The 13,338-nt window shown below is 38.4% G+C and overlaps 2 protein-coding genes across 2 annotated transcripts in view; one reads left to right on the top strand and one right to left on the bottom strand.

Moving 5' to 3' along the window:
• Positions 1 to 1,222: 1,222 nt before the first annotated feature.
• Positions 1,223 to 3,832, bottom strand: bwa (alkaline ceramidase). Its single transcript, XM_071591126.1, has 5 exons — positions 3,671 to 3,832; positions 3,314 to 3,424; positions 2,977 to 3,233; positions 2,717 to 2,854; positions 1,223 to 2,627 (listed from the first exon to the last, which is right to left on the bottom strand). Exons 2-5 carry the CDS (start codon positions 3,404 to 3,406, stop codon positions 2,306 to 2,308), a joined length of 810 nt encoding a protein of 269 aa, XP_071447227.1. The 5' UTR covers positions 3,407 to 3,424; positions 3,671 to 3,832; the 3' UTR covers positions 1,223 to 2,305.
• A 450-nt stretch (positions 3,833 to 4,282) lies between these two features.
• Positions 4,283 to 13,338, top strand: part of LOC139692832 (dicarboxylate carrier UCP2-like) — a 52,436-nt gene continuing 43,380 nt past the window's right edge. The window contains exons 1-3 of the mRNA XM_071591131.1: positions 4,283 to 4,303; positions 8,059 to 8,318; positions 10,633 to 10,913. Of these exons, the coding sequence (XP_071447232.1) occupies positions 10,740 to 10,913 (174 nt within the window). The 5' untranslated portion in view covers positions 4,283 to 4,303; positions 8,059 to 8,318; positions 10,633 to 10,739. The remainder of the gene's footprint in view (positions 4,304 to 8,058; positions 8,319 to 10,632; positions 10,914 to 13,338) is intronic.

Genomic DNA, 13,338 nt, shown 5'->3' with positions numbered 1-13,338 from the left:
GAGTGACAGTGCTGTGCATCAGTGGTGCAGTTAGTTTAAGAGTGAACAGGCAAATGCCAATGATGTCCAAGAACTGGCCATCCAACACTTCATCAGTCACATGGCTAGGCCGACCGCTGTGTTCCTCGTCGTGAACATTGGTGCGGTCATTTTTAAACTGAATGCACCACTGCCTCACTCCGCCTTCACTCAATATTCCGTCTCCATACACTTCACTAAGTTGTCTATGAATTTCAATTGGTTTGTGGTTTATTGCCAGTAAAAACCTGATCACAGATTGCACTTCACAATTTGCAGGATTTTCTTTTGCAGCGCACGTTTTAACAGTTTGCATTGAGCAAAGTAGAAGAACTACAGCCTGCGCACTACTGCAGCAGGAGGCATACTGAGTGTAGGGATGCTTAGACACCACGATGGTGGCTCCAGCCCTACCCACCACCATGCTAGGCCAAAATGCAAGTTATTTTCTTGATTGATCTCATATTTGACTCCCAATGTCATAACCCTTACATTGAGCAAAAGACAAAGGCTCCTATCATCATCTTCACAAACAATATATATCAACAGTTTATTAAAAACTCTACCAAAGTTTTGGAGAATAAAGAGTTTTAAGAATTGCCCTTATCCTTAATTATACTTTCAAATTATTTGAATAACCAAAATTAGTGTTTGCACAGAGCACATTTAACCCTAAATCTAAGTGCACATATTATATAATAAGTTCCTTATACCTGGACTACAGCACAGGACACGGCACGATATTACTTAATAATTGAAACACAAGAGCCAGAGTGTATGTCGTGATTCTGTGGAGAGACAAGAATTAAAGTGACAAGTCTGTCTTAGCTGCCAAAAGGACTCTTTTATTCTCTCCTGAACTTGTTTAGCGTGTTATATCATCAACATCAAAATTCCTGCCTTCTTCCTCTGCAGTTTCCTTTGTTTTCCACTTCATTCACTGATGAATGACCTTGACTGATTACTCAAACCCACTCAAAATATGAATAACATACACTGTACAAATGTTATCAAGCCAAGTTGATCTCACTAATTGAGTTACTAGCAGTTTTAAAAAGCATTAGCAAAACAATGTTTGCATCACTAACATACACCCTTGAAATTGATTACCATTAGAAAAACCAAGTACATGCTGCAATTAAAAGACACTTAACACTATAAGTGGTAAACAAACAGTAAGTACAAAGTGAAAAGCGCAAACATGTAAAATTGAACTTGGTTTATTACAGAATATATTGCATACATAAACGAGCTTAACCCAAATAAGCTCAACAAATTATCCTCTTATCAAGTTATCCAATATAAACTCACTTCTATGCCATAAACAACTTCAAACATACCTGTGTATACTACATTGCACATTCTAGAATTCTCATATCAAGATCATTAAATGTCTCCTGATGTACAAAATCATTAAATACACACAACAATTTCTGTAAAAAAATAGTTAAAAATATTTCCCCATAATGGAGATTCCTAGACTAGAGAGTATTCAAACATATTTTTTACAAAGATCACAAAGACAGTGCTTAGGCCAGTTCTATTCAAGGATTCAATTTCTTAAATTGGCTGGTATACCTAACATGTATAGAGTATCCAAAGAAAATTTCATATGGAGTATATAATATCATCAGTCATTAATAAAAAAGTCTTTAAACATTTAATGGTGTAAACCTATACCTTTATTCCTCATTTCAAACAGAAAAACTGAGTAAATCACAAGATTAAATGCCTCGCTATATTACAATGGCAAATATTCACCATAATATAAATGATTTGCCTTTGCAATATTTTTTATAAATTGAATTATTTTCTTACCTACCAAAACTTTCCCTAGTTATTTGATCCAAAAGCAACTACATCACACCCTCCTATTAAATTCTAATGTCTTTTAAGTTCTTTGGTTATTGAAATAATGCTACGATAAATACTTTCATTTTCTGTAAACTGAACTGGCAAAGAGTATAAAAATGTAAAGAATATCACATGCATAAGGTAACTTGGCTTCATTAAATATTAATTGCAGACAATGCTTGCTTTCAAAATATAAATAGAAAGGAGGAAAAGTTGTAAAATTATCATAAAAAGAATGATAGACCAAAATAGACTAAAAGATAGAAAATAAAATAAAAAAGGATGTTAATGATATACTGATATATAGAAGAGTACCGTACACAATGAGTTGTCTAAGTACTTTCATATTTTTTATCACAATGAACCCACAATGTAGAATAATCACATCATGGGGTAAATAATATCATTGTTAAAGCAAATGCATGCTACTTCCCTATATTTCATTATTACTGACAGATTTATAGTAGCATCGAATAGATACATACGGAATTCCCAATTCAAAATCATCTCTAGGCCAATATTTCAGAATCGGGGTCTGTTCGGGCCTTTCGTCCTTAACAGAGAAGTAAGCAAAAAGTACACAGGCTGTGTATGATGCTATGAATATAAAAATATGCCACAATCCATGAAGGTATGGGAAATTAATGGATGACCATGCATCACAAAATAGTCTATCTGTGACCCAGCAAGTTACAGCCAACATCCATATCGCTGCACATCGAATTCCAAGACGAAAAACCCGTTCACAGCGGCACCTAGTAAAAAAAGGGCTCTTATTTATATACTTCTTACTTTTTAAGTACTTCGATTTTAAGCTATTAACACATTTATATTAACAACTTACCTCCTAAGTTGGTGGATCAAAAGTAAAAATGCAGGAAACCCTAGGCTCATCAGTGCAAATGCATTAGCAGCAGGGTGCAAACATCCAAGGCCAGTAGCAAATATAGCAAGTACTACAGCTGCCATGCTAAATAATTTCCTACAATGAAACGTTTGCGATAATAAGATAAAAACAATACTTTATTATAATGACAGCTGAGAAATCAAAAGTCAGCAGTATCTAGAGTCTTTGAAGCAGTACTTAAATTTTACTTGAATTACCTGTCATTATGAAAAAAGTACGGGAAAAATCTTCTTGGAAAAAACAGAGAAAATGCTGCCATGAACACCCACAATATAGCCACTTCATCTAACAACTGCCCAATAAGGCTGAGTGTGGCGTGAAAGTATGCAGAACTTATCCCAACCACAATAAGTAGAATCCATATTACATGAATTGCAGGATTAACGAAACGGGCATATTCTTTAAACAAATGAATCAACACGGGAGGGAGCAAGAAGAACAGGAAATTGCTGAACTAGAAAGGCAAATAAATTCATTAGCATCAGAACAGCAATTTTAAAATGGCGTAGTAGAAGTAAGACGCGTTTTACTTACAGTATTAACAAATTCGGCTATCAGTGGAGTTATGCTGTAATTGCCTTCACACCAATCAATGGGTGAACTTCCAGGCTCTAAATTGTGCCACATGTTGAGTGCAGACTAACCCTAGAACAGACGCACACCAGACATTTTAAATCACATTAAAAACTTCAACGGTTAACTTTAACAGAGGTGGTCATATTATAAATGCTAATATCCTGGGAGAAGACTGTCATTTATCTAGGAGAAGAATGCTAATATCCTCGGAGACGAGAATATTCTCAGTATACGATTTTGCAGCAGAACGAGTTAATGCGTAGCCTAAACCATTATTTCTATTAGATGTAAGAAATATTCTCAATTTCTAGTTACCGATATAAATTTTACTTTACGTTGCACTTTGTTCCTTTTTCGATAATATTTCTTACAGAAACTTTCCCATTCTTTTGCCTGTCAATACTACGCAGGTTACAAAAACAAAACAGATGATCCACCATATCCATCAGCTGTGACTAAATGCGACGTTGCCGTATCGACGCACGCTCCTGAATTGGCGATGTTTATTGAAACTATAATTACTATAAATAACATTGACCAATATTACAAATTCTATTCGTACACTGGATTAAAATTTATCTTAAATAAAAAAGTTATTAATATACCCTCAATTAACCCGTTATTCTTGTTTTTATTCAAACTATTTTCTGATTGAAACTGGCCAAATAACGATTGTTGCATTCAACAATTATTCTAAAAACGGCTGTGTAATGAATCTTAAGAGGGGACAAAAAGTACTCCATTGGCAGGAAATATTATTGCATGCAAACTGAAGCTGTCTGCTGCCGCTTTTTCCTCGCTTGACGATAGAAGAAAGAATGATTTGATTGGATATTCCGGCATCCACACCCACCGTAATGCCTGCATTCATTGGTCAGTCGCTCACTTATAACTCCCGCTCGAAAAGAAACAGTTTTAGTCGCTTTTCAGGAATCTGCCCTGATAGAGGTAAGAGAAACTTCATTTAGTACTATCAGTTCGCTCGATGCTAGGTTTTATTTCAATTTTGTGGGTGATGTTAACACAATTTTTGTCATTCTTGTATTTAGCGCGTTTCAAGGTGCGGTAATAGATGAGCATGATTTATGCCCGTGTTGATTGTTTGAGCTAAAACACCTCTACAATAATGAATGCAGATGAGGGTAGATTAAAAATTTGATTTTGGGAACGGACTGTGGATTTAATTAAGAGCGCAACGTCTCATTGAAGCACAAATAGCATATTTTTAATCGACTAGATACCTACCTATCATTTCATTTGTTTGTATTTTAGTAACATAAAATTAGTCACTAGCGTACCCGGAAAAAATTACATTAAAATTCAAAATAGTCTTATCTATTATTTCTGATTTTAAAATTTCTCTACCAATAATTTCGCAGAAAATTTCTAAGCCACGGCGAACTCTCATTGTTTAGGTTTTAGAAGACGCCTCATCTAGGTATCAAATAGTGGTTAGATTTGAGGATCTGAGATTACAAACGGTTTGAGTATTTTGCGAGTGAATTTACAGAATGATCGCACCAAGAGAATAAGATAATGCGAACCCGACACTACTTCTGCATTATTTCTATTATTAAAAGATTTTCTCCGTGTCCATTATTTTTCAAGTATTTTTCTTTCTCAAGTGCTCTGAAAGGTTTAATGCAGATATCACTACAATACTGTGGCTTTATAACCCCCTTAAAACACCAGACATAGTTCTGAAATTTGTAAAAACCCCTTTCCCCTTGAAGTAGAATTGCTGAAGGAAATGGCATATCACTGAATAGTAGCCTACAAAACGAATGGGAATGCCGATGACAAAATGCCCGTCAGAGGTGTAGAAATACTCGGAAATTCACATGATGGCATGTTGGATTACCAAAATTTTAAACTGGATAGATTGACAGTAAATTACGACAAGTTATCAATTGAGCATAATGTAAACACGAATCGTATTCCTGCAATGACACGTTTAAAGCCATAAAGAGCCGGTATTGCATTTGTTTATAGCCAGACGGAGTACGGAGAAGGGACTTCGGTGGGGGTTCATCATTTTCCTAACAGGGAGAATACATAGTTGCATACCGGAAGCCAATTATTTATAAATCTAGTGATATATGCCAACGTCCTCCTGCCTCACAGTTGAAACTCTTGCATCTCGTGTGTTCACCTGAGGGACTCTAATCTGAATAATTTAATACCACGGTCCACGAAATGTCTGTTCCATGGAGATCATGGAAAGAATCGTGAACGTTAACTCAAAGCGTAAGAAATCTTATATCTGATGATGCACTTGTTCGTTTCCAAACATGAAAAGTCTCAGTCTATGCGGATTTCCATATCTACATATGTGAGTACAATGCTGACGTAATTCTGTAACATAAAGACATAATGCTCGTAGGTTGCAGTGCAAGTGAGGATTGCATGTTGTGGAGCCCAAGAAATATTCTGCGATTTATTTTTTCAGGAGCGAGTCGATTAGCGTCGCTAGTGGCATTGTCACAAGGACGAAGGACGTCGAAATGCCTAGCAGTCCTTTAAACCGGTCCCATGCCTTTCCCCCACACGGTACCTTACGCCCTCCACTCCCAGCCCGTCTGTCGACTCCCTTAAGTTGCCCGCCACCATCTCTATTTTGACTCGCTTCCGCCAAGTCAATAACAAGGTCAACTAAAGAGATATGCCTTGAAGACGATATACCAAATGAAGTCCATAGATTTTGTCCGTGCCAGCATCTGGTAGAGGAAAATAACAAAGGAGAGTATAAGAAATTGTTTTCGCGACGCCGTCCTTGAGGAGCCTGAGATACACGAAGATAACCGTGTGCCAAAGAACGTCTTGCATACCAAATGCTAAATCCCTAATTCATTTTCATTCACCCGGCCCATGAGAGAATGCAGGATTTTCGAGAAAAATCATCTTTGCGAACAATTGATACGGAAAGATTCGCTGAGATAAGCCGAGATTTCTTTGAAGTCCCGTGGAAAAAAGAGGCAGATCAAAATCTCGTGTTTGACAATGGATACAGATAAAAATAGCAACTTTTTGTGCGAAACATTTCACAGAAAATCACTTCGTACCAAAGATCGAAACGGTGAGGTTGACAGCTTCAGGCGACCAGAGTCATCGCAGGAACATAGGTAGGAAATGGTTCGATTACATCGGGCTGCATCCGAATAGACAGGTGGTTATATTCCCTAGTCACTCCCAGAACTGTCATCAAAGAACTACTACATTCACTATTCATTACAATATTCACTGAAAAAATCACAGTCATAGCTGCGAGTAAAAAGTAATTTTTGTGTGTAGACTCGAATGGGAGGTAATGATTACGCGTACGCTAAAAATGGAACGCTTCTTAAATATTAATCATTACCGACGGCCGATGACAAATGCGTCGTTTTATTTAAGCTTGGGGGTAATTGAAGATATTTTCTCGCGGCGAAATACTGACGAGCGAACGCCCACGCAAAACAACACGAAACCAATCCTACCTTTTTCTGTCGACCCACCCCTCCTCAGGTACCTAATGTAATGCCCTCTCTGGGAGGGAAAGAGTAAGAGCGCGTCGAAAGACTGTCTGCACGAAAAGTGAAAATTCTGCAGTCCCTAAGAACTATGTATCCGTGTCCTCGACTCGTCAGTCGACGTTTAGTCTCCGCAGATTTCTTAGTTGGTTTTCGCAAAGCCTTCGGATCGGATGTCTCCTCTCTGTTTCGAAAGGACTCCCACCGCTTCCGGGGGACAGAGTGATCGGAATCCTTCAGCCCCATTCATGGACATGTGCAGCGACATTATTTCCCAGGGTGTCGGCCTCCCGAGACGCGGTTTATCATTGATCCGTGGATGAGTAATAGTTAATCACTCGGAAAAATGTTAAAACTACGAATCAAGGTCTTAGGTAAAATTAAGAATTTCTCCACCATAATGAGCGTTTTACGCCGCGACGATAAATTGACGATGAAATGATGACACAGGCGTTTCACTTTTAGAATTTTCACCTTCCCGGGCTTTAGAATCCCCCTTCGAAATAGTTTTTGTGATATACAAATACCAACAGCCAACTTTCACATTTTTATGCCGCTCAAACGTCTTGTTCCGGGCGGCTTTACCGTTTTACTCGTTCAGAATCCTTTTGCTCGCTGCACGAGTTGTCATTTGCACTGAGTTATTTTTTTAACGCTTCATCGGAAAACAATTTTTCCGATGTAAATACAAAAATCGATTCTTTTGCATGATCGAGGATGCTTGTCGCAGTCTTCGGAGTCTGAGGGAGGTTTCACAGCAATAGGAATGTTAGACTAGTATGGATGTTTTGGAAGTGAGGATTCGAAATTACACATTGCGTGGGAATGCCAAAACCGTTCGGTAAGAAAAGCGCTTATTTTTGGTACGCCTCTTTCGGGTGAGTTGGAATCAAGGTCCTTTACCGCGTCTGGCCTTTTTAAAATATCGTTTAGTTCCGAATCCGATTTTGGCTTCCACTTTAAACGTTATTACAAAAATATGATTGAGCTACCTGTCGTGTTTTTTTTGGGTGTTTTATCTTCGCTCATCGGAATAACCCTGAAGACGTTGTCTGAGCATAAAAGGGATATTTAATTAAATCTTAGTTCATCGAAATTGATGTAAAACAGGTGCAGAAAAATCTGTCCCCTTGTAAACGGGACGTGGAAAACCATCTCTTAAACGTACATACACGTATATGTTTTTCTTTTCAGGATAGAAACAAACATCAGAGTATGCCGTTGCGGGCGATAACCCACGGCACTGCTTTGATCCGTCTCCAGGACGGCAGAAAGAACCAACAACACGCTTCGACCCGTTGCTCCAAGCACGCTTACAACCACCACTTCAGGGAAGAGCGGTGCTAGTGGTGACCCATCCCCCCTCCCTCGCTCCTGGCCGTGCTCCGATCGCTTCAGAGCCTCTCCGATCGCCCCCCTGCCTCCCAAGAACTACCAGCCAGCGATTGAATAAGGTACGTAAACCCAGATTCGTGTATTTAACAATGCCAACATTAGATCAGTTGATTCAACGGCGTCTTCGTATCACGAGTAGTACTCGACTGAAGCGTAGGGCGAGTGTGCAAAAATGAACGTGACGAACTATTATGCTAAGCCATAGCCAAACGTTTTCGTAAGGATTAAGAAAATATAACTTTAAAAAAGCATAAAGTTCGTTCGTATTTCCAGAAGTTTCGAGTAAAGTAAGTACAACCTATGCCTTCTTAGATCAAATATTTTGATTGCTCTAATGTCTATAAAGTTACTACGAAGATTCATAACATTTCCCTTTCAAAATCTTTTTGGTTTCAACCATAGAGCTAATACGGTGACAAAAATACATGGACGTGAAAACATTAAATACGGAATTGATTTAAAACTAACTGATGAGGTCGATATTTAATGGATATGTTAATGTCACTGAATAAATGACTGCATAGTTATCGCCAATATTTTTTATTTTTGGACCACCAGATTTTTCTCAACATCCTGCACTTGAAGACGCACATCTGTGGAGCCAAAGGGTAAAAAAATATTTTAAAATTGTACTTCAAAATAACTTGATATGCGGTGCGACATATATTTCACACTTCAAATTAAAAATTGGAAGCAATTGGCATCACTGGAAATTTAAAAAATAAGTAGCCCCTGAAACATGAAGACATGACGAAATTCCTTTAAAATGAGATACTTCGAAGCTGCCTTCATTGTCTTACTCTCGTTACAAAATAACGAATAAATTCCCACGCTATCAAATGCTATCGCCTGTTGTTTCGTCAGATATTAGATAGATACGTCCTTGATCAAAGTTTCCGTAATATCAAGATGGTAAAATCAAGTACTCAATTCATCAAAATTGTGGTAATGCTATAGCGATTTGCGTACAAACAAAGATATACAGATATATATATATATATATATATATATATATATAATCACATCAGCATTGTCACGATTTGGCAAGCCACAATTATGACTCTGATCTTTAGAGCTGCTCCTAGTCTAAGTTCGGGGTAATTCTACGTTCCTTCCGTAAGAGTGTACGGGATTCCACTGTGAGGTATCCAGAAGCGAATCATTTTGCTCAGCAGGTGAACCACCATGATAAACTCACAATTAAAATCAGTATAGTGATATAATAAGGTCACTTCTTTGAAGTTAAAGAGGGTTTACCCAAACACATAAGTCATGGTAAAAAAAGGGCAATATAAAAAAAAGAGATTGTAACTTAAAATGCAAACATCTACGACTCTAGAAGAATGTTCACATCACATTGCCTCCACATAATTGACAAACATCCATTGCGTCCAATAACAAGTTCAAAAATAATAAACTCAAACATGCTCTTAAATTATATTTTCTGTTCAAACAAACTCGCATTCAGGAATTATCCAAAGTTGTGGCAAAGTTGAGACTCGGAAAGTTTTCCGATGTGTAAATCCATTCTAGGAAGTGGAGAAAATAGCTCTAAAAACAATGGGCGTATGAAATTTGTCAGTTAGGTGAAAAATGGAGTTGTGGTCACTCTGAGGAAACCATGTGAGTATTCTAAATAAATGTACATATATAACGGCCATGCACTGTGATTTTAAATACTTTCAAAAACAATTCAACGGACAAGCAGTTGAATTGTTTTTGGATTTTAAATAGATTTTGGACTTGATTTTATGAAAGCTCTGGTATTCTGGCATTTTAAAACATGATTTTGTTTGAATTTCTTGACAAAAATAATCATTAATGCTGTCCTGGTTCGAAGCCAATCAATGTAAAGCCATGTCGTTTTTAGTATTCGCCTTTGAAAGTTAGGAGGCGAAACGTCACGAATGTTCGAGTATGTCACGAATGACTTGACTTTGTTACTTTCCAAACATGTCTGATTTCCCGTGTCTCCATGGAATCCCGATTCCTCACTCTTGCTTCGACACCAGGCTTCCCAAGGTCCTGACCATCAGAGTTCACGTAACACCTCTGCACAAATCGGGGCGCAAATCCTCGGGCGGGCGCATTGCCCGCCAAACTTGTCGCCGAACCGGCAATCGTAAGAACTGCGCTCCGCCTCAAGGCCTTACATTAAACGCGTTGCGATCTCGTAATTACATGCAACCACACAACTCAAGACGCTTGAGTGGGAACGGAAAGTAGAAGAGTCGCTGGTTTACCTGTGGTGCGTCGACCTAAGAAAAGGGAAACATGTACATAATATATATTAGGGGAGAGTCCCATGTCCTCAAAACAAAAACAAGCAGAAACTGTCTTTTAAATTCGGTATGCTCTCTCTTTCCCTTCCAGGCGTTGGTTGCCTGGTCAGCGGCGTCATCGTCTCCCTGGAAATATCTCTTGTGTCCCTTCTGCTCGAGAGGTGAAAGCTTTTGAGAGGGACAGAAAGAGAGGTCAACATGACGGCCCCCACCGCCACCAGGGGAGACTTCTCCTCCATAAGGTCCGCCGGAGCCTCGGGAAAAGACTTCTCAGCCTTGCCGCTCCCCGTCAAGCTCCTGACGGCTGGCACTGCGGCTTGCATCGCCGACTTCGTCACCTTCCCCCTGGACACGGCCAAAGTTAGACTCCAGGTGGGTTTTATGATATTTTTCCGAATTAAGTGTAGTAATTGGTGAAATGTGTAATTGTGGAGGGACGCGGGGCGGGCGTTCTCGCCCAATGCCGCGGCGTGGCAAGGCGAGAGGGAGGGGACGTGGTAACCGGGCGGAGTAGCGCTCGCGGTTTTTATCTCGCCTGGTGACCCGGAGGCGGGGGGCGTAAGGGGACGCTCTCCGGTTTTTCCGAGTATCATCACTCACGCCGGGCGGACAAGTAAGCACCACCGTTTCCTCGAGTGACCCACCTAGCGAGGCCTAGAGAGAGAGAGATTTTCAGAGGTTTTCCTTCGGGGGCGTGGCCTCTTCAGAAGATGTTAGAGGGACCACGTGAGGGAAACAGCAACAACGGCCTACGTTTCACTTTTGGGAGGAGCAAATTTTCCTGCTGTACGTATGGATACCTGCCGAGTGGGAATCCAAATGTGGTTTTGTTCGACTGAAAATGAAATTAAGGAGGAAAGAAGTACATTATGTGTGTATATTATGGGATATGAAAAATGAATAACTCTCTATCTCAAAGCTAACTCAAGCATTCATCACTTTGCCGAGCTCGCCTCTCGTGTGGTTTTATGAAAGGAGGACTTCATGACATTCTATGATTAAATTGTTACACACATGGCGAATGCATCCGTGTCATGACTACACCTAAATAATTTGGAAAACATTTGTAAATATATTTTAGCAAGTATCTATTTATTAAAATTGATCTCAATTTGAGATTTTTTTGCGGGATTAATTAAAATAACGTTAATTCCGCAAGTTATGTAATGTCGTTGAAAAATATATACATGCGAATTTGCGCGCTAAGCATTGCGCTTTATGGTGACCTACTGAAGTATTGGAGAGGCCTTATTTACGACGATCCGATTACCGTACTCTTTTCAAATACGATCTATTTGTGGCCTATAAATACTATTGTTACCGATACTTGGATTACCTGAAATCTTATTTCTAGTGATTCCGATTCTCAGTGAAAGAAAAAATATCATTATCCCTAATAGGCATTCACTGAGTAATAATCTACAAAACCTTTTAAAAACTCGTCAATTAGTATTCAAACAGAGCTGACGGTAGATCAAAGAGCAATCTATCGATTGAATTGATTTACATCGCGGTCAAAACTACCCTGATGTAAATCCATACAATTATTTCACGACGGTTCCAAACTAAATATTTTAATGAACATTTCATATTTTTACTGTGCTTACATAATTACAATTTTTGTAAAGCATTTAAATTCGGAGATATTGAGAAGCATTCGGACCTAGAAGCCTATGATAAGGAAAGGGAAAATATGAGTCAAGCGGGGAAAAGGAAGAACAGTAATTTCTCACAACAATGAAATGGGTGGAAAACGTGAGAAGCCGATGAAAGAAAAGTAGGGGAAAAGGTGTTTAGGTTGAGGGTTATAATTCCATGAACATGTGTAATGATGTTCAGAGACAGTTGGAAACATACCATTAATGGGTAGACTGCATATAATAATAACCATCAATGTGGAATTTACAGCCACAGAACTAAGTGCCTCCGAAAGAACTAAATGGTCATTCAATTACTTGAAAAGAAAATACTTAATGAGTTGAAACCATGTGAAAGAATTCTTTAATTCAAGTCACTAGCTACCTGATCTACAACGCGGCTGCAATCGATCTGTTGTCGTTCCCACGATTTCCAAGAGTCCATGGTTATACCACATTCATATTTCCCACAGCACATTTATTGGCAAAAAAATAAACCGTCCCATGTAGTGCATTATTATGCGATCGCAACGTAAAAATGCGATCTCATGGGTATAATAATTCACATATTAGACATTAATTGAGCAGTTAATTTTCAAAATAATAAAAAATAGCATTTTGAAAAAATATTGAAAGAGAACTTGTATTCTTCGGCGGGTGTCGATAATTCAATAATGCATTGAAATAATGTTTTTAAAAAAGAAATAACCATGCATATAAGTACATGCAATTAAATTATTACATATATTGGATCGATTCATTTCATTTTTATTTTACAATAGAACAATTGGCAATAAAATAATTTGCAAAAGTCTGACGCATAAATATTAGATCCTTAGGGATTTCCTAAAATTCTTAAAAAATAAACATTTCTGCGCCAAACCGAGCGCATAACAGAACGAAGAAGCATTCACTAAATTCAAATAACACGTTAAATAAGTTTGCGCTAATGAATGTCCTTATATTCTCATCAGATGATTTGTATAAATAACGGCAGCGTGGGAAATGGAAATTGTAATATAGTTGGCCCGTATGAAATTTACGTTGGATGCCGTCCCCTAAAAAATAGGCGCAAGAGCAAGGAAAAAGTAAGTAGGACGTCGAGATCGTTAAAGTGTTTCTAACTCCCGAGGAGTTGAACTACTAAAGTGATCTTCTAT

This window comes from Hetaerina americana, unplaced genomic scaffold, assembly GCF_022747635.1.
Source record: "Hetaerina americana unplaced genomic scaffold, ioHetAmer1.1.p SCAF_42, whole genome shotgun sequence".
Classification (NCBI taxonomy): domain Eukaryota; kingdom Metazoa; phylum Arthropoda; class Insecta; order Odonata; family Calopterygidae; genus Hetaerina; species Hetaerina americana.
The sequence above is the reverse complement of the archived record's forward strand: the minus strand, read 5'-3'. Positions and strand labels throughout refer to the sequence as shown.